This window comes from Macaca mulatta, chromosome 9 (assembly GCF_049350105.2).
Source record: "Macaca mulatta isolate MMU2019108-1 chromosome 9, T2T-MMU8v2.0, whole genome shotgun sequence".
Taxonomy (NCBI): domain Eukaryota; kingdom Metazoa; phylum Chordata; class Mammalia; order Primates; family Cercopithecidae; genus Macaca; species Macaca mulatta.
Window position 1 is genome coordinate 16,559,938 of NC_133414.1, and position 22,196 is coordinate 16,582,133.

The following is a 22,196-nucleotide window of genomic DNA, read 5'->3' on the forward strand; positions in this document are numbered from 1 at the left end:
TTGAGGAGCCCTTCAGCCCACCACTGCACTGCAGTAGCCCCTCTCTGGGCTGGCCGAGGCCAGCCGGCTCCCTCTGCTTGCAGTGAAGTGTGGAGGGGAGGCATGGGCAGGAACCAGGGTTGCACGTGGCCCTTGCGGTCCAGCAGGAGTTTTAGGTGGGTGTGGGCTCAGCAGGCCCTGCACTGGCAGTAGCCAGCTGGCAGTGAGGAGCTTAGCACCTGGGCCAGCAGCTATGGAGGGTGTCAAGAATGCGTCAGTAAGGGCCACTACATCCGACCTTCCTCAGTCCTCTTTGTGGTATAAGAGGAAAACTAGTGTTTCTGTTGCTGCATCGGTGAGCACAACTACTCCGATCAGCCATTGAGGGCCAGGAAATTGACTTCCTCCTGGACACTGGCATGGCCTTCTCAGTGATAATCTCCTGTCCTGGACGACTGTCCTCAAGATCTCTTACCACGCGAGGAATCCTGGGACAGCCTGTAACCAGGTATTTCTTCAACCCTATCCAAAAGGAAGTAGCTAGAGCGGTCATTGGTCAAATTCCCAACAGCAGTTAGGGTGTCCTGTTTAGAGGGGGGATTGAGAGGTAATCAGCCCTCACTCTCAGTGCCTCCTCGGTCTCAGCACCCACTCTGGTGGCACTTGAGGAGCCCTTCAGCCCGCCACTGCACTGTGGGAGCCCCTCTCTGGGCTGGCCGAGGCCAGAGCCAGCTCCCTCTGCTTGTGGTGTGGCGTGGAGGGAGAGATGTGGGTAGGAACTGGGGCTACGCATAGCACTCATGGGCCAGCGTGAGTTCTGGGTGAGCACAGACTCAGCCAGCCCTGAACTCAGAGCGGCCAAGCCAGCACCACAGGCCCCAGGCAGTGAGGGGCTCAGCACCAGGCCAGCAGCTGAGAAGGGTGCGCCAGGTCCCCTAGCATTGCTGGCCCACCCGCACCATGCTTGAATTCTCACAGGGCCTCAGGTGCCTCCCTGCAGGGCAGGGCTCCGGACCTGCAGCTCTCCATGCCTGAGCCCTGCCCCCCATGGACTCCCACACAGCCTGAGCCTCCCAGACGGGCACGCCCCCTGCTCCGTGGCACCCAGTCTCATCGACTGCCCAAGGGCTGAGGAGTGTGGGCATGTGGCACGGGACACAAAAGCAGGCTGCCTGAGTCAGCAGTGGCAACCCACTCGGGTCGCCTTCCACACTGTGGAAGCTTCGTTCTTTTGCTCTTTACAATAAATCTTGGTGTTGCTCACTCTTTGGGTGTACGCCACCTTCATGAGCTGTAACACTCACTGCAAAGAGCTGCAGCTTCACTCCTGAAGCCAACAAGACCACAAAACCAACAGGAAGAACGAACAGCTCCAGACATGCCACCTTTAAGAGCTGTAACACTCACTGCGAAGATCTGCAGCTTCACTTCTGAAGTCAGCGAAGACCACGAACCCACCAGAAGGAAGCAACTGCAGACACATCTGAACATCTGAAGGAACAAACTCCGGACACACCATCTTTAAGAACGGTAACACTCACCGCAAGGGTCTGCGGCTTCATTCTTGAAGTCACCGAGACCAAGAACCCACCAATTCCGGACACACTGGGATGACAGGCGTGAGCCACCGCGTCCAGCCCATGAGATGTTCTAATACAGGCATGCAATGTAAAATAATGTCATGGAGAATGGGGTATCCATCCTCTCAAACATTTATCCTTTGTGTTACAGACAATCCAGTTATACTCTTCTAGTTATTTTAGAATGTACACTTAAGTTATTATTGACTACAGTCACTCTGTTGTGCTATAAAATAGCTGGACATCACACTTCCTTCCTCCCTCTCCCATGGTCTCCATATCTAAGAAATGATCAATTCCTACTGGTTTCATGGTCAAAATAGCTGAGGAACCCAAGACACCTTTTCATCCTCAGCTCCTCCACTTTAGCACAAAGGCAGAATGCATTAGGGGTGAACAGCATAGTTTCTGGAACCAGACTACTTGGGTTTGCCCTCTGGTCTGTTCCCTAGCCACGTGTCTTTCAGTCAGTTACTTAACCTCTCTGTGCCTTAGCTTTTTTTAATCTTCAAAATGGGGGACATAATACCTTAATTATTCTTGTGAATAATGCCTACATGATTGTAAACATGAAAAGTCTTAATAGGTATTGAAAGCTTAGAAGGGTGTTTGGCCCCTAGTGTTATGTGTTTGCTAATATCATAAGACCAGGTATCACTCTTAATCGTCTAGATCTCTAAAACAGCCTCTTGTTTTTACTGTCCAGTCACTCATTCTGAAAGTCAATTCACATTTTTCCACCTTCCAGTGGATTCTCTTCTTCTTTTCTTTTTTTTTTTAAACAGAATTTCACTCTTGTCGCCCTGGAGTGCAGTGGCGCAGTCTCGGCTCACTGCAACCTCCGCCTCCTGGGTTCAAGTGATTCTCCTGCCCCAGCCTCCCCAGTAGCAGGTGACTACCACCATGCCCAGCTAATTTTTTGTAGTTTTTAGTAGAGATGAGGTTTCACTATGTTGGCTGGCTGGTCTTGAACTCTAGACCTCAGGTGATCCGCCCGCCTTAGCCTCCCAAAGTGCTGGGATTACCGGCATGAGCCACCGTGCCCCACCAGATCCTCTTCCTCTTAAGATCAAGTCCAAACTCCTCAAAAGTTTTTGCTTATAAAGTCATTGATAACCTGCCTCCTAACTACTTTCTCATTTCTTCTTTTACCACTTGCTCTCCCCCGTTCTGCCTTCCAGTTATTTTTTCTTTTTCTTTTTTATTTTTTCTGAGACAGAGTCTTGCTCTTGTTGCTCAGGCTGGAGTGCAATGGTGCGATCTCAGTTCACTGCAACCTCTGCCTTTTGGGTTCAAGGGATTCTCCTGCCTGAGCCTCCCGAGTAGCTGAGGTTATAGGCATGCGCCACCACATCCAGCTAACTTTGTATTTTTAGCAGAGACAGGGTTTCTCCATGTTGGCCAGGCTGCTCTCGAACCACTGACCTCAGGTGATCCGCCCATCTAGGCCTCCCAAAGTGCTGGGATTACAGGCATGAGCCACCGCACTGGCCTTGCCTTCCAGTTTAGTTAACTTCTTTTGTTTTCCTAATAGATGGTCCATTGTGTCTCTTCTGGGCCATAGCCCACGTTGTTCTTCCTGCTTTGTTCTTTTTGTTGTTCTTTCATAATGTTCTGAGATTACCTCATTTCCTGTGTCCTCTCTTTCTGTGGCTATCCAAAGAAAGTCATCTTTCAGACTGTTTGCTCAGAGTTCATCTCAAAACCTGGCAAGTGAGTATTTTATATTTTCAATTATCTAAAAATCATAAGAGTAATACCTTCTCAGATATGTCTCATGTACACAGCTTATAATTAGATTATCTTTTAAGCTAATCTGTGAATATTGCTTTATATCTAGAGAATTTAGTCTGTTTGTGTATTGGGGTTTAATCTGTCATCTTGTATTCTACTTTTTATTTGCTTTACCTGTTCTATGTTTCTTTACCTTTCCTTTTCTCAGTTCTCTTGTTGATTAAATAAACATTTGCCTCTTCCAGTTTCGATGATTTACAGTCTGTTTTTGTTCTTCTAAGGGCTAGCCTGAGAAATTAAGGCATGCATATTTATACAGTCTAAACTGAGTAAAACCTCACAGATAATATAAGGACCTTTCTTTGCCGGTTCCTGACTTTGACATTATTTTTGCCTTGTGTTTTAATTATATATATATATATATTTTTTTTTTAATTTTTTTCTTTCTTTCTTTCTTTCTTTTTTTTTTTTGAGATAGAGTTTTGCTCTGTCGCCCAGGCTGGAGTACAATGGCGCAGTCTCAGCTCACTGCAACCTCCGCCTCCCGGGTTGAAACAATTCTCCTTCCTCAGCCTCCCAAATAGCTGGGATCACAGGCGCCCGCAACCACACCCAGCTAACTTTTTAATTTTAGGAGAGATGCGGTTTCACCTTGTTGACCAGGCTGGTCTCAAACTCCTGACCTCGTGATCCGCCCGCCTTCACCTCCCAAAGTGCTGGGATTAGAGGCAAGAGCCACTGCATCTGTCCCTAATTTCGTATATATTTTAAGGTCCACCAGACATTACAATTACCATTTTATATAATCAGTGTTCATTTACAATAGCTCACATATTTATCACTGTCTTTTTCATTCCTCCTTGCATCTCCTATGTTCCATCTGGGATCATTTACTTTCTGCTCAAAGTATATCCTTTAACGTTTCTTTAAAAAGTGTCTCCTGGCGACAAACTGAGTTTTTACTTGTCTGAAAATGTCTTCACGTTGTGCTGTTTCCTAAAAGCTGTTTCTACTGGGTATAGAATTCGAATTTGGCAGTTCTTGTCTCTTAGTACTTGAAGATATCATTCTATTGTCTTCCATGTTTTTGCATTGCTATGAGTCCATGCCCACTTCTTCTCACCTCCTGGCTCCTTTTAATAATTTTCTTCTGTGTTTCTTTGTTTTGCTGTTTCATTGTAATACATCTCTATAAAGATTGCTTTTTTGGTAATCTAGTCTGCTGGACATTTGCTGGGCATGTTTTATCTTTGGAATAGTTTTATGCATCAGTTCCACAAAAATCTAAGCCATTATCTCTGGAGTATTGTCTCTGTCCCACTCTCCCTCTTCTCTCATCTGGTACTTCAATGAAATGAAAGCATCTAGAGATTTAACCTTGAGGAGAGAGTCGCTGTTATTTTTACCGGAGGATCCCTCCAGTGTTGAAAACAAAACCCAGGACATTTTACTCAACTTGGAAAACATTTCTTGAGTCAACTTGGACAGTGGTTAAATGGTTAATCCTGCCAGGTATTAGTTGGTCACAGACCATGCCAAATCAAAAAAAAAAAAAAATGATACAAAACAAGGTTTTAATATACTTCAATTAGAAAGAGTTGCAGGAATTCAATCTACTTTTATGAAAACTTTGTAATGCTTCGTAACAACTTTTAATTCTCAACACCAAAAAATTTGAATCCCAGCTCTGACTGCCTCTTTTCCTTGGAAGAACTTGCTGTCTTTTTCTGCCTTTCATATGATTACCAAGAAGGAACTATTTCCACGTAAATTCAGTGAAATCCTCATGAGTCATTCAGGTGATTTTTTTCTGAGAGGTGATGATGGCTCTGGCCCAGAATTACTAAGAAAAGGCTCTAAGAAACAAACAGATGGGCTCCCCACCCTCCATAAACTTTCTTCCTCTATTTAGGAACATCTTTCTGTTCCTAAAAATGCCCTCCACTACGTGATAAAAACTGGAGGCTGAGGGATTCACCTGGGCTCTCTGGAACTGTGTTGAAAGTCATAACTGAGCCTGTCAAGTTAACTGTGGCCTTAAAATGAATACTTGGGATCCAAGGAGCTCCTAGGAAGTAAGAAGATAAAGACCTTTATAAATGACAGATCTGCACTTGAGGTCAGGAGTTCGAGACCAGCCTGGCCAACATGGTGAAACCCAAGTCTCTAATAAAAATACAAAAATTAGCCAGGCATGGTGGCGGGCGCCTGTAATCCCAGCTAAGGCACAGGAATCGCCTGAACCTGAGAGGTGGAGGTTGCAGTGAGCCAACGGAGCACCACCACACTCCATCCTGGGCAATAGTCTCAAATAAATAAATGACAGATCTGGCCGGGCGTGGTGGCTCACTCCTGTAATCCCAGCACTTTGGGAGGCCAACATGGGTGGATCACTTGAGGTCAGGAGTTTGAGACTAGCCTGGGCAACATGGCGAAACCCTGTCTCTACTAAAAATACAAGTTATCTGGGCGTGGTGGCAGGCACCTATCCCAGCTACTTGGGAGGCTGAGACAGGAGAATCACTTGAACCTTGGAGGTGGAACCTGGGAGGTGAGCCAAGATAGAGCCACTGCACTCCAACCTGGGTGACAGAGTGAGACTCTGTCTCAAAAATAAATAAATAAATAAATAAATAAATAAATAAATACCAGATCTTTCAGTATTTTTCTTCCCTTTTCTGAATATTTGAAGCTTGCAAAATGGGAAGTTTGGCACAGCAGTGAAGCCTTTTTTTTAGAATTCCTCTTTCTTGAGATTTATTTTATTTTTTGAGATGGAATCTCACTCTGTCGCCCAGGCTGGAGTGCAGTGGCACGATCTCAGCTCACTGCAACCTTCATCACCCAGGTTCAAGCCATTTCCCAGCCTCGGCCTCCCGACTAGCTGGGATTACAGTCATGTGACACATGTCCAGCTAATTTTTGTATTTTTAGTAGAGATGGGGGTTTCACCACATTGGCCAGGCTGGTCTCGAACTCTTGACCTCGAGTACTGGGATGAGCCACCATGCCCAGCCTCTTTCTTGAGATTTAAAAGAGTACACCTTTATAAACACCTAGAAAGCTAGGATATCTCTGTTGTCAAAACAAACATCCCTCACCCTTACCCTAATTTTCTAGTATGTATGGAATATTTTCTGCTCTTTTAGGAGCAGGCTTGTTTCATGGCTAGAGTCTGGAAATGTTGCATCTTTGTCTTTCTGTATATACGTTGGCAGTCCTGATAATGGAAGCGCTTCCTGCTAATTGGATATGAATGGGGTTGGGTGGGGGTGGTGACTCCTTATCTGAATAACATCAATTGTGTTGCTTCTAACCCATTTCTTCTTCTCCTTTGTCATCACCACTATCACTTTATTCTCTTCCCTGTCTTCTCCTTCCTTTGCCTCTAACCTTCCTCATTTTTAACAGAAGTTGGAGCAGTCAATAAGAGTCAGAGCCTTTAAACAGAAATCTACTCACTTTTCTGTGTGCATAAGGCTGAGCGGAGGTTCTGCCTCTCAAGAGGAACTGAGTGCTGTTGGGCATTCAACACACCGCAGAGACCAGCAATCTTGCCCCCTCACCTCACAGCATGGACAGAGGAGACCAAGCTAAGAGAACCAGGTAGGTCACTCCTTGCGCCACCAGGCTCTTCCTCCATCCCAGGGGCTCTGATACCCTGCCTTTGTGCGGCTCCCTTTTGAGTTTGAAAGAGGCTTCTCGGTCAGGTGCAGTGGGTCACGCCTGTAATCCCAGCACTTCGGGAGCCTGAGGCAGGTGAAACACCTGAGGTCAGGAGTTCAAGACCAGCCTGGCCAATGTGGCAAAACGCCATCTCTACTAAAAATATCAAAAATTCGCCAGGTGTGGTGGCGCACACTCAGGATGGTGGTAATCCCAGCCACTCAGGAGGCTGAGGCAGGAGAATTATTGGAACCCGGGAGGTGGAGGTTGCAGTGACATGAGGTCGCACCACTGCACTCCAGCCTGCTTAACAGCGAGACTCCATCTCAAAAAAAAAAAAAATTAGTCTTTTTTGCTTTCATCTTTAAACTAGTAATGATGAACATAAGTGCCCAAGTAAAAAGCAGGGAGTTTTTCTCCAGAAATTATCTACCCACTGCAAAAAAAGTTTTCATTTGTGCCTAGGTTCATCTAAAATCTCTCATTTTATGGGTGTTCTCAATTATTTTGTTATGAAGAACAAAGTACCCGTTACAGAACACAAGTTAACCTGAAAAGGTATCAGTTGGTGTTAGTTTCTGATGTTTGTAGAGATCAACTGAAAAAACAAGAGAGGGGTATAACAGATTTCATCATTATATTAGGGTTTAGAACCTCAAATTTGGGAATATTATATATCTTTGTAAGGAATTTAATGGTCAATTTGGAAACTTTATAGAAATCATTGAAATTGTGGCGAGCACAAATGTGTACAGATAGGCTGACTTTTTCAAAAAGAACTTTTCCTAATATCACCTGATTGAGTACCTGGATCTTGGAATAAAATTCCAGTGACATTATTACTAGATTGGTTTGTTTGTTTTGAGACGGAGTTTCAGTCTGTCACCCAGGCTGGAGAGCAGTGGTGCGACCTCAGCAGTCTGCAATCCCCGCCTCCTGGGTTCAAGTAATTCTCCTGCCTCAGCCTCCCGAGTAGCTGGGATTACAGCTGCTCGCCACCACACCCAGCTAATTTTTGTATTATTATAGAGACAGGGTTTTGCCATGTTGGCCAGGCTGGTCTCGAACTCCTGACCTCTAGTGATCTGCCTCCCTTGGTTTCCCAAAGTGCCAGGCTTACAGGCATGAGCCACTGAGCCCAGCCTATAAGTAAATATAAAAAGCACTGTTTATCAAACATTCAGCAGGAAGTCAAAATTACATGCTCTATAAAACTGACATATAACTTGAAAGTGGCTCTGGAGATCATGAAGACACCAAGATTGAAGGTGCCCATGAACGGTTTGGATAAAACTATTCTCCAAATTGTGAAAAAGGCAATTTCTAAATTAACATTTATGTCACTTTAAGTGTGCATATAAAATGCACTTACTGAATGTTATATATAGGTATGTGACAATTTCACCTACATCCCTAAAAGTTTATTTAATTTAGAAATTAGAGACAAGTGCTGGGCGTGGTGGCTCATGTTTGTAATCCCAGCACTTTCAGAAGCCAAAGTGGGCAGATCACCTGAGGTCGGGAGGTGGAGACCAGCCTGACCAACAGGGAGGAACTCCGTCCCTACTAAAACATAAAAAAATTAGCTGGGTGTGGTGGCACTTGCCTGTAATCCCAGCTACTCGGGAAACAAAGTGAGACTATGTCTTTAAAAAAAAAATTAGAGGCAAGATGTCACTCTGTCACTGAGGCTGGAATTCAGTGGTGCAGTCATAGCTCTCTGCACCATCAAACTCCTAGGCTCCAGAGATCCTCCTGCCTCTGCCTCCCACGTAGCTGGGATCATAGATGCATACCACTATGCCAACCTAACTTTTAAATTTTTTGTAGATATGAGGTCTCACTATGTTGTTCAGACTAGCTTCAAACTCTTAGTTGCAAGTGATCTTCCTGCCTTGGCCTCCCAAATTGCTGGGATTACAGGCATGAGCTACCATGCCCAGTCCTAAAAGTCTATGCATTCAAATTTTCAGCACAGACTGTTGAAACCTTTTTTGCCCTTTCTTATTGGAAAAATTTGCAATCGCTTTATATTTGAACATTTTTTTTATAATTAATAAAGATTTTCATTAAAACACAGGTAATTCAGTATGGGGAACTTAATTGATATACATAATGTTACATATATTTGAATTTTCTCTCTAGGAATGAAAACGTTTTCAACTGCTTATACAAAAACCCTGAGGCAACTTTTAAGCTGATTTGCTTTCCCTGGGCAGGAGGTGGCTCCGTTCATTTTGCCAAATGGGGCCAAGATACTCATGATTCGCTGGAAGGTATGTTCATTTTTAACATCATTTAAACAATTTATAACGGCAGATGTCATAAATGTATTAGAATTTGAAGTTTGGTCAAGACTTTCCTTCCTGGTAGGTAATTAATAATAAACTTTCAAGATTACGCTTCCATAGAATAACTTTTATATTTCTAAAGTAAGTTGCCTTTACTTTGTTCTTATCGTTAGCGCTAGAAGGACCTTTTAGGAGATGATATTCTAATACCGCATTTGTCTTTGGTATAATTACTGATATGGTTGAACTGAATCTACCATCTTGCAATTGTTTCCAATTTGTCCCATGATATGTTCTATTTTCCCTTTTTCTGTTTTGCTTTTGAGTACAATCTAAAAGACTGCTATAAATCTAGGTGCAGTGGCTCATGCCTGTAATAGCAGCACTTTGGGAGGCTGAGGCAGGAGGATTGCTTGAGGCCAGGAGTTCAAGACCAGTCTGAGCAACACAGTGAGACCCTGTCTCTATAATAATTATTATTATTTATTTATCTATTGTTTTTGAGTCAGAGTCTTGCTGTCATCCAGGCTGCAGTGCAATGGCGCAGTCTTGGCTCACTGCAACCTCCAACTCTCAGGTTCAAGCAATGCTCGTGCCTCAGCCTCCTAAGTAGCTGCACTTACAGGCATGTGTCACCACACCCCTCTAATTTTTGCATTTTTAGTAGAGACGGGGTTTCACCATGTTGGCCAGACTGGTCTTGAACTCCTGACTTCAAGTGATCTGCCCACCTCGGCCTCCCAAAGTGCTGGGATTACAGGTGTGAGCCACTATGCCCGGCCAACATGCTTAATTGTGGATAGTTTCTTTTTCTATGTTTAAGTTCACTGATCTTTTCTTCTTGGTGTGTAGTCTGCTGTTAATCCTGTCTGGTGTTTTTAAAACATTTTTCATATATTTTACATTTCTACAAGTTCCATTTGGCTCTTTGAAAAATCTTTAGTTTCTGTTCTTATCATGTTCATATTTTCATTTACATTATTGAGCACATTTGTATTTAATAACTGTTTAAGGTTCTTGTCTGCTGACTCCATCGTTTGTTATTTCTTGTCTGTTTCTTATGTTTGATGCTCCCCCTGGACCTGTTATGGGTCATATCTTCCAGCTTTTTGGCATGTCTGGTGAGTTTTGATTATATGTTAGACATTGTCAGTTTTGCTTTGTTGGGTCCTGGATTTTGTTGTATTCCTTTACAGTGTGTTTGATTTTCTTCTAGCAGCAAGCGAATAAGTTATTTGGAATCAGCTTGATGTTCGATTCTGGAGATGCTTATGTTGTGTATTCATTAGGAGATGACTTGTCATTGTTTCTGTTAGGCATCCTGAAGTGCTACTAGCCCAGGATCACTTCCAGTTATTTTTGCAGCTTCACTTTCTATAAATTTGAAGTTTATTTATGTTACTTGCACTCCAGTCTACCAAAGTAACATAAATAAACTTGAAATTTGCATAAATACAAGGCTTTGATTAAAAAAATGTAAGGGCAGATTTTTTCCTCCATCCAGAGCCAAGGCAAAATCAGAAAGTTCTTCTTTTCTCCTTTGCCATTTGGAAAATAAATACTTTATTTGTAGTCTACCTTTTTCACAGAGGTTCTAGAATTTAGGATTTCTTGGCTTTTTGTAAAGGACTCAGTTCTAACTCTCAAATTTAATGCTTTCCACTGCCTTATCTCCTGACCCTCTAGGTCACCCCTGAAACCTGATGTTTTATTTTCCTGATATAGGTAATGGCTGTTGGGGTAAGCATTTCATCAGCACATGATCATCAGTGGAATTTTCAGTTCCTTTTTTTTTTCTTTTTCTTCTAGGTGTTCCCTTTATCTTATTGTGAGCAGATACTTAGTCTGCTATATTTTATGCTCTTGCTTTTATTATCAGCACATTGTAAAACTTTTACCTTGCTGCACTTAAATGTTATCATTCGTTTCCTTGAAATTTTTTCCATCACGTAAATATGAGCCCTTTTATAATATCACAATATCTCATTGACTGTCTGTGAGTGTTCACTTGTGATTCTCCATCTCCAGTGCATTCCTTAAGGCTTCCTGGAAGAGAAAGCCGAATTGAAGAACCTTTTGCAAATGACATCTCCCAGTTAGTTGATGAAGTTGTTCATGCTCTGCAGCCAGTCATCCAGGAGAAACCATTTGCATTTTTTGGCCACAGGTATTTGATATCCATTTTAAAAATTTCAGGGGAGTTCCTTCTATCTTAAGTTTGTGGTTAATGTTGTTCTTTGTGTTTTGTAAGATGCATACCTTTTTATTGGTTAGACAGCATGTTGGGTAATTATGACCATAACAACTTTTACAATTCACCAGTTTGTATGGTAAGTATACCTGTTTTTTTTCCTTTTAGGCAAATAAAGTCAACACTTGTAAAACCAAGACTTTAACAGCAGCTTACATTCTATTTATTTTTGAAATAAGAAATTATGCAAAGTATATGTTTCTTAAGCTACATTGTGTAATTTTCAGGTTAAGTCAGAGACCCTGGGCTTCTGGCTATCTCTTTTCAGTTGTATGAGCTTGCAAAAATTTCTTAGGCTTCTGAGTTAGTTTCTTTTTCTAAAGGGTACAATAACAACAGTTCCCACTTGTGAGGCTTAAATGAATAATGATCTTAAATAAATTGGTATATAGTAAGGTCTCAATAAATTTTGGCTATTATATCTTATAAGATTTACAAATATAGTCAAGAAGAAATTAAAAAATAAAAAGTACCCATCATCCTCCTACCCGGATAAGAATGCTTTAAAATTCTGATGTGGTTGCTTAGTATTTTTACACAGTGGGGTCTGGTTTTATATATTTACTTGGTCTTTTTCACTTAAAAACAATGTATACTCACAGGATGTGAAAGAAATTTATTGCTATATTTATCTTATAGTAATATTACATTAAATATATTAAATTAAATATATTTATATTATTGCTATAAGTATCTTTCACATCCTGTAAGTATACATTGCTTCCTGATTTGCTTGATTAACCTCTTTTTGTGGATATGAGGTATTTCTGTCTTTTTCTGTTATAAACAATAGTTCAGTGAACATTCTTTTCTTTTTTTGGAGACAGAATCTCACTTTGTCACCCAGGCTGGGGTGCAATATCATGATCTCAGCTCATTGCAACTGACACCTCATGGGTTCAAGCAATCCTCCCACCTCAGCCTCTCAAACAGCTGGGATTACAGGCACATACCACCATACCTGGCTAATTTTTATATTTTTAATGGAGTTGGGGTTTCATCATGTTGGCCAGGTTGGTCTCAAACTGTAGACCTCAAGTGATCCACTTGCCTTGGCCTGCTAAAGTGTTGGGATTACAGGCATGAGCTACCGCACCCAGCCCAATGAACATTCTTATAGAAAATTTAGTATACATCTCCTATCACTTTTTTAGGATAAATTCTCAGAATTTACCTTAAATAATATGCACATTCTTAAAGTTCTTTTCAAGACAGGGTCTTGCTCTGTCACCCAGGCTGGAGGGCAGTGGTGCGATCATGGCTCACTGCAACCTCTGTCTCCCAGGCTCAAGTGATTCTTCCACCTCAGCCTCCCAAGTAGTTGGGACTACAGGAGCATGCCACCACGCCCTGCTAATTTCTTGTCATTGATGTTTTATAGAGATGGGGTTTCGCCATGTTGCCCAGGCTGGTCTCCAACTCCTGGGCCCAAGTGATCCACCCACTTCTGCCTCTCAAAATGTTGGGATTACAGACATGAGGAACTACATCCAGTCTGTAAAAGTTCTTGATATATATTTCCAAATTACCTGCACTTTACACTCCGTGCACAATGAACATGATGCTGAGTTTCCTGTCTTTCATAAAATATATACATATGCAATTTACAAATAAGCAACCTCTGGCAGTTTTGTCTACCAAATGTATTTACATAATATCAATAGCAGTTCACAAACATTTTCAGCCCCAGTACCCCTTTATACTTTTAAGATGCATTGAGGAACTCAAAGAGCTTTTGTTTTTATATGATATATCCGGCGATATTTATCATACTGGAGGGAAAAACTAAGAAAATTTAAAGATATTTATTAACTTATCTAAAAATAACATTAACAAACCTACTTTACATTGATATAAATAATACATTTTTATGAAAAAGATTATATTTTCCAAAAACATGTGAGAAGGTGAGAAGAGTGGCATCATTTTATACTTTTGCAAATCTGTTTAATGTCTGACATAATAGAAGGCAGATGGATTCTCATTTCTGTCTCTGCATTCAAACTGTTGCTATATCACGTTATATAGCTTCTGAAAAACTCCACTGTGTATGCATTAGAGTAAAAAAGGCAAATAACATTTTAGTATTTATCCTGAAAATAGCTTTGACCTCATGGACCATCCATTAGGAACTCAGAAATTTCCAGGGGTCCCTAAACCATATTTTGAGAGCTGTGGATATACGCTATCAAAGGCTTGGTGACACACATCTTTAAGGAAGAAAAGGAAATTTAAATTAATTCGAAGAGTGAATTATCTAGGCTGTCTTTGAAACACTTTTTATGCTGATATAAATCACTGAAAAGATAGACTTCTTAATCAACTCACGCTTTTCTTTTGACTATTACATGATCTTTGTTGTGTTTATGATACTGTTCCTATCGGCTTTCTGTGGATCATCATGAGTTTTGGTTAACAGTTCTTGTCATGTTTTTCTTTCCTGAATTTAGTATGGGATCCTACATTGCTTTTAGGACTGCACTACACCTAAAAGAAAACAATAAACCAGAACCACTGCATTTATTTTTGTCAAGCGCAACTCCTATACATGTAAGTAATTTCGCTTTATCCTAGGAAGGGCAGTGGAGAGCAGGGAAATGGGGATAAAAATGAAGCCATTATTTCCCTATCTGGTGAATTCTGGTCCAGTATAATGATGATGGTAGGGACACTATTAGGTTGGTGCAAAAGCAATCGAGGTTTTTGCCACTACTTTCTTTTTCTCTTTTGAGATGGAGTCTCACTCTGCTGCCCAGGCGAGAGTGCAGTGGCACGATCTTGGCTCACTGCAACCTCTGCCTCTCGGGTTCAAGCAATTCTCCTGTCTCAGCCTCCTGAGTAGCTGGGACTACAGGTGTGCGCCACCACGGCTAGCTAATTTTGTATTTTTAGTAGAGACGGGCTTTCACCATGTTGGCCAGGCTGGTCTTGAACTCTTGACATCAGGTGATCCCCCTGCCTCAGCCTCCCAAAGTGCTGGGATTACAGGTGTGAGCCACCACGCCCGTCCTGCCATTACTTTCAATGGCAAAAACCACAATTGATTTTGCACCAACCTAATACTTGCTGTTGAAAAATCCCTTGAATCTCTTTCAATATCATTCTCTCTGTTTCCCGGAAATGCATTTCAACTGTTCCCTACTGGTACTATTCCTGGCGTCTCTGAGCTAATGCTGACCATAGTGCTTTTTCCTTCATTCTGGGTCAGCTGGGAACGTAACCAACTTTGAGCAAAGTGACTGCATCAGAACCAGGAAAGACTCCTTGAAATTTTAAAAGAGGACAGTGATGTCAAGTTCTTAGAACTACCATGGCTTTTTAAACCCGGTGCTGTTGCTCCTGCTGCTCTTCCTCCTACCTCTTTGGTCTTCCCCACTTCATCTGGAGAAAGATCCTGCCTGTCCCAGGATTCTAAATCTACAAAGCCATTTTGGTGGCATTATGATGCTGCAGTTATTACTGACGAGCCTTCTTCTCCCTGCTTTCAAAACGACATAGTTCTTTCCTGAAGCCTATAGATAAAGCAGTCTCCTTCCCAGCCTTGGTTTAATGACTTTTCCCTTAGATCAACAGTTTTCAGTTTATGAGCCAAGTGTGTTATATGAAATATCAGGCCTGTGTTGTTGTTCATGTTTCAAGTCAAAGGCCTGGCCTCGCATTCCCAAAGAAGATGAATTGTCAGAAGAACAAATGCATCATTACCTTAAGGAATTTGGAGGCACCCCTAAGGATTTTGTTGAAGACAAGGAACTTGTGCAACAATATAGTCCCATGATAAGGGCAGATCTGAGCCTTGTTAGTAGTTGCACGTAAGTAACAGAGACAAGCTTTTTTCTTTCTTTTTTTGGTACAGTTACTTGTAGAAAAACATAGATTGGCAGTACTCTGAGGTTGCTTATGTGGGAAGACAAAATTCTAAGAGTTTGGTTTCATTTCCTTTGGGGCCACCTATGGTATGTATACTGGTTTAGAATGGAGTCTAGGCACAGAAATTGTATCTATGAAAGATGTCCAGCATGGCCAGGCACAGTGACCCATGCCTGTAATTCCAGCACTTTGGGACACCAAGACCGGTGGATCAATTAAGGCCAGGAGTTCAAGACAAGGCTGGTCAACATGGCAAAACCCCATCTCTACCAAAAATACAAAACTTAGCCGGACATGGTGGTGCACACCTGTAATCCTAGCTACTTGGGAGGCTTAGGCAGGAGAATCACTTGAAGCCAAGAGGCGGAGGTTGCAGTGAGCCAACATCATACCACTGCCCTCCACCCTGGGCAGAGCGAGACTCCATCAAAAAAAAAAAAAAAATGTCTAGCTTGTATTTTTCTTTAAAAAGTATATGATTAGACATGCGTATTTTATCACATAATAACATAGTAAATATTTTTTGAGTAAATTAATGCAAAAGCATTTTCATCTTCTTAGAAGGGTCAGCAGAAATAGATTGTTCATAATTTTAAGTGTGGAGGCAAACCAGTGGGGAGAAATATTCTGGTTTTGCTTTTTTGTAAATTTTGTTCCAGAACTCATTAAGTTCTGTGAATATCTCTTCATTCCCTTGTCTCATGGGATATCTGTATAGACACTTGATTCTTCTGATAGAACTGAAGTTCTGATACTCTGTATATCCTTCCCCAATAATCTTTTTTATTTTTATTTTATTTGTTTGTTTTGACATGGAATTTCACTCTGTCACCCAGGCTGGAGTGCAATGGTGTGATCTTGGCTCACTGCAACCTCCGTCTCCCAGGTTCAAGCGATTCTCCCGCCTCCTGAGTAGATGGAATTACAGGCACCTGCCACTACACACAGCTAATTTTGCATTTTTAGTAGAGGCAGGTTTTCACCATCTTGGCCAGGCTGGTCTCAAACTCCTGACCTGAGGTGCTCCACCCACCTCAGCCTCCCAAAGTGTTGGGATTATAGGCGTGAGCCACTGCGCTCGGCCAGGAATACGTGTTTGAGATCTACTGCACAGCATGGTGACTACACATGTATATTTCAAAATTGCTAAGAAAGTAGATTTTACATGTGCACATCATTTTAAAAAGTTTAAGTATATGAGGTGATGGATATGTTAATTTGCTTGACTTAATCATTCCATAATGTATACTTATATCAGAATATCACATTGTACCTCACCAATTTATACAATTGTTATTTGTGAATTTAAAACAAAATTGAAAAAAAACCGAGAAGTAATCCAAATCACTATGGACATTGAATGCAATCACAGATGCAAAAGCTGGCTTTTTTTTTTTTTTTTTTTTTTGAGTCAGAGTCTTGCTTTGTCGCCCAAACTGGAGTGCAGTGGCACAACCTCTGACTCCCCCGTTCAAGCAATTCTCCTGCCTCAGCCTCCCGAGTAGCTGAGACTACAGGCACAGACCACCATACCCAGCTAACTTTTGTATTTTTAGTAGAGATGGGGTTTCTCCATGTTGGCCAGGATGGTCTTGATCTCCTGACCCCGTGATCCACCCGCCTTGGCCTCCCAAAGTGCTGGGATTACTGGTGTGAGCCACCGCGCCCGGCAAGCTGGCTTTTAATAATTAAGCCTTGCACAATAGTGAAACATGCCATCTTTAAAGTCGGCTTAGCAGACTGAAACACTGTGTCTTACTATGAGAATCTGAGCAAGTTTCTTTAACAGTTTGTTTCTCATCTGTCAAAGAAGGGATAAGAATAGCAACTCTTCAAGGTGGTGTGTGAGAATTAACTGCTTGGTAGAAGGGAGGGTCTGGCACACAACAAACCACGAGCTATTTTGAAAAAACAAAACACAACCAAAAAAACTCACAACCAATGAGTTTTTTCACTCCAAAGAAAGCTCCCAAACACCACAAATAAAACATTAACATACATCATTCACGGGGACATTGCACTCATAGAATGTAGAAAATGTTGACATTCTCACCCTTTCTCCACTGAGTCAAATTGCAGCAGTTACTCACAACTTTTAACTTCCTCTCTCCAAATTTCAAAAACTCTTCCAAATCTTGCCCTTTTGCTCCTTCTCCTTTTCAATCCGTCCTCGTTATGTCCCAGCTTTTTCCAATATAAATGAAATCAGGCCTACAGAGTGTTTCCAGTTCTCTTTCCCCATCATTACCACCAAAGCTCAGAGCTAGTGGCCGAAATGGAAATTGTCAGCCGAGAAGTGCCAGAAGCTGTGACTATTTCAACTCATATAAGCTGTCCTCCTCTCTTGCTTGGGACAATTGTTACCGTTCCTCCTCTGGGATCCTGATGCCACATATACTAGGGTGTTTCATAACTGATATTGTCCCAAATCTCTTGCAAGTTCTGTTTTGTCTCCTTTTTAAAAAAGTTTCCTTTGTGTTTCAGTGTGAAGAATTTCCTCTGCCTGTCTTCAAGGTCACTGACTTTCTTCAGCTGTATCAAGTCTACTGATGAGCCTGTCAAAGGACTTCTTCATTTCTGTTATTTCTACAAATTCCATTTGACCCTCTTCTGGTTTTCACCTTTCTAATGAAATTCCCCATGTGTTCATGAATGTTACCCACCTTTTCCACTAAATCTGTTGACAAATTAATCATACGTATTTTAAAGTCCCTGTATGAGAGTTCCAACATCTGGGTCTTATCTGCGTCTGATTCTTTTGACTACTTTGCCTCTTAACAATGGGTTATTTCTTGGTTTCTTGTGTGTCTGATAATAATAATAATTATTATTCTTTGAGATGGAGTTTTGCTCTTATTGCCCAGGCTCGAGTGCTATGGCGGAATCTCAGTTCACTGCAACCTCCACCTCCTGGGTTCAAGCAATTCTCCTGCCTCAGCCTCCGGAGTAGCTGGGATTACAGGCACATGCCACCACGCCCAGCTAATTTTTTGTATTCTTAGTAGATACAGGGTTTCATCGTGTTCGCCAGGCTGGTCTCGAAATCCTGACCTCAGGTGATCCACCCACCTTGGCCTCCCAAAGTGCTGGGATTACAGGCATGAGCCACCATGCCCAGTGATAATTTTATAAAATCAAAACCCGGTTATCATGCACAAAAACAGTAGAGACCGAAGGTAATGTTTTACACCTAAATTTGAGCACGCCTCTCCTTTTTGACAGGCTGTTAGGGTGGGGAGTTGAGTTAGTCTAGACTGGGCTTGAGCTGGGTAGGGTTTTGTTGTTGCTGTGATCACCCGCAGTGCACCACCAGCTCTCAAATCCTCTGGTATAATTACTATGTGTCTAGTGTGGGATGCAGTTGTTGCAGAATTTTTCTCACCGGTCCTGCCCTACCTTTGGCGTTCAATGTTCCCTGTGACTCACAGAACAGCCTCTCTTCCTCCTGTTGCCCTCCCCAGTGTAGATAGCTGTTGCTTGTTACTCAATGTATGTTAGCCTGTGGTAACACAGGGAGTTCCTGGACATCCTAGATAGTCTGAAGCATGAGTTCTAGGTGCCCTCCATCCCGGTGCCTGGTCTCTGAGAGTGGGGCTTTCTCAGCATGCCTGCTCCTTCTCTCTTGCAAACACATTTTTGCCTTGTATCTGTGGTTGCCTTGGTGGAAGATTCCTGCCCCGTCCTACAAGCAGCAGAACTCTGCTTGGTTTTGGTGTAGAATTGTTTCCCATCCCTTCCTCAGGGGTCAGGGCTTATGTTTTTATCCTCCCCCGCCACAGCCACAGGGCTTTGCCTGCACCGTGGGGGTGAGAGAGTTTCATGCTCCTCCTCCAGCAGCTTAAGGCTTCTGCTTACAATGAGAGCAGACCTGGTCAGGTGGCAGTCTAGTGCCAGTCCAATTGCCACAGAAAATTAACTGCACTGTGGAGGTGTCTCTCTAGCCTCTTGCCTCACTCCTAATTTTTCTCGTCAACTCCTAGTGAAGGCCCATGGAAAAGAGGCTGCGTGGTTGGGCACGGTGGCTCATACCTGGAATCCCAGCATTTTCAGAGGCCGAGGCGCGTGGATCACTTGAGATCAGGAGTTCGCGACCAGCCTGGTCAACATGGTGAAACCATGTCTCTACTAAAAATACAAAATTAGCTGGGTATGGTGGCAGACACCTGTAATCCCAGCTACTCAAGAGGTTGAGGCAGGAGAATCGCTTGAATCCAGGAGACAGAGGTTGCAATGAACTGAGATCACACCATTGCACTTAAGCCTGGGCAATAGAGCGAGACTCCATTTAAAAAAAAAAAAAGACAAAAGAGGCTGTGAGTCAGTGTGAACACCATCTAACACACCATTCTCACTGGGTCTCCAACACTCTAAAATTTCGGCTGATTTGAATCTTACCGCATGTATAGCAGATACCTCTTCTGCCTGGACATTGTGCCACCTGACCTTGTCTACTGGCCCCATCTCTCTGTAGTGGGAATCTGTCCTCCTTGGAATTTGATTTCTAGCTTGCCTCGCAAACACAGCTCTCTGTTGAGTTCACAAGTCATGATGCTGTAGTTTTTCTGTTGTTTGTTTTTTTTCTCATTTTTAGGATGGGGTGTGGGTGTGGGGTGCTGCTGCTTTTTTACATTTTGGGCATGCGCTAATCCTTGCCGGGATGATTGCAAGACCCACTCCCGTGGACCTATCACATACACTTGGTCCCGCTCTGATCCATTACCCACACTCTATCCAGAGGATAAAAGTCCAGTTTGATCATGGTGTACCTTGTTTGATCTCTTTGGTGACTTCCTTTCACTCTTAGGACAACCAAATTCCTTTATGTGGCCTAGACTTATACCTGCATACCTCTTACACCTTAATTTGTCCCAATACTCCACTTTGTTCTCTGAAAAATAGCCTTTGTTGTTGTTGTTGTTTTGTTTTGTTTTTTGAGATGGAGGTTCGCTCTTGTTGCCCAGGCTGCAGTGCAGTGGCACGATCTCGGCTCACCGCAACCTCTGCCTTCCAGGTTCAAGGGATTCTCCTGCCTCTGCCTCCCGAGTAGCTGGAATTTCAGGGATGCACCATCATGTCCAGATAGTTTTGTATTTTTAGTAGAGACAGGGTTTCCCCATGTTGGTCAGGCTGGTCTTGAACTCTTGACCTCAGATAATCCACCCATCTCGGCCTCCCAAAGTGCTGGGATTATAGGCGTGAACCACCATGCCTCGCCTGGCCTTTTTTTTTTTTTTTTTTTTTTTTAGACAGGGTCTTACTCTGTTGCTCAGGCTGGAGTGCAATGGTGCAATCACAGGTCACTGCAGCCTTGACCTCTGGGCTCAAGTGATCCTCTCACCTCAGCCTCCCAAGTAGCTGGGAACTACAAGTACATGGCCACACCTGGCTAATTTTTTCATGTAGTAGAAATGGGGTCTTGCTATGTTGCCCAGGCTGGTCTCAAACTCCTGGTCTTAAGCGATCCTCCCGCCTTGGCCTCCCAAAGTGCTAGGATTACGGCATGAGCCATCACACCTGACCTAGCCATTAATTTGTCATCTTTCTCTTCCCTCTCTCTCTGCTGGCTCTTTGCCCTTTGACTGGTTCTTTTCTATTCATTCAGCTTTCAGATCCTCTCCCTTTCCCCAGGAGATCTGCCTTGATCCTATCCCCACCTCCACCCTCCTGCCAAGACTTCTCCCTCTCTTGGACTTTGTAGCACCTTCCCTCTCTCTCTAGTTGAATGATTGTTTCCGTAATGTCTGTCTCCCAGCCAGTCTCTCAGCTGCAGGAGGGAAGGGACTGTGTTTGTTTCTCCACGTGCCCCTAGTGTCTAGCGCAGCACTGAGCCTCTGACTCAATAAACATGTTTGCTGCTGTTGTGAGGTTCTGTGCAGAGCAACCCTCTGCTGGGTCAATGAGAGCTGACAGTTACCAAAGAGGTCTTTGTTTCTGATGACAGTTTAAAGGACTGGCTCCACCAGCCTTACCTTGAGTTGAACTGTGTGCCCCCCAGTGCCATCCTGCTGCCACTTGTCACATCCTAGAAGTTAGATACTGGAAATTAGCCTCCACACTGAGTCTCAGGCAGGCTTTGACAGGTAGAAGTGCCATTGGTGAAAAATGTTTTACACTGCTAGAAGTAGCCAAAGAAAAGAAGTGAACCCACCCTAAGTTTCATTGACATTAGGAACAGGAAAAGATTCTGGGATGTTGATTTTGAACAATTACTAACTGGCTCTTTTATGTTTACAGCTCTAACATACCATCTAAGGCTGTTCTTTCTTGTGACTTAACATGTTTTGTTGGATCTGAAGACATAGCAAAGGACGTGGAAGGTGAAATTATTTTTAGTCTCGGGTATTGTATTGAAATATATGTTTGATGACTTTAACCTGTCACCCAGGCTGGAGTGCAATGGCGCAATCTTAGCTCATTGCAACCTCCGCCAGGCCAGCTTTTAAATTTTTTTTATTTTTAATTTTTTGGTTACATAGTAGGTGTATATATTTATGTTCGATGGTTTTTCACCAATGTCAACTAGCAGTTACTGCAATGAGCAAAAAATTAGTTGAAGTTGTATTTAGTATAAAAGGAGAGATGTTGGTCTTATGTAAAATAAGAGAACTGCTGTATACTGATAGGTCTCAAAGAAATAAAAAATGCAGGACACCTAGTATAAAAGTTAAAGAAAGAGGAAAGACACATGAAACACAGCTTAACAGTCAAAGACAGGTTTTCTTTAGATAAAACCTGAGAGGGGCTCCTGGCCGATTTCAGTCAGGAGCACTTTCTCTTACAGATGAAAAGTATATACTGGTTTTAGGGTGAGGGGCTTATTACAAGCTT

General features: G+C 42.6%; 1 protein-coding gene across 1 annotated transcript in view; it reads left to right on the forward strand.

The window, feature by feature from the left end:
* The window catches only part of OLAH (oleoyl-ACP hydrolase), a 37,636-nt gene that overhangs the window by 14,180 nt on the left and 1,260 nt on the right, over positions 1-22,196 (forward strand). Inside the window, exons 2-7 of the mRNA XM_077945853.1 lie at positions 6,705-6,899; positions 9,105-9,235; positions 11,279-11,417; positions 13,952-14,051; positions 15,141-15,310; positions 21,603-21,685. Of these exons, the coding sequence (XP_077801979.1) occupies positions 6,868-6,899; positions 9,105-9,235; positions 11,279-11,417; positions 13,952-14,051; positions 15,141-15,310; positions 21,603-21,685 (655 nt within the window). The 5' untranslated portion in view covers positions 6,705-6,867. The remainder of the gene's footprint in view (positions 1-6,704; positions 6,900-9,104; positions 9,236-11,278; positions 11,418-13,951; positions 14,052-15,140; positions 15,311-21,602; positions 21,686-22,196) is intronic.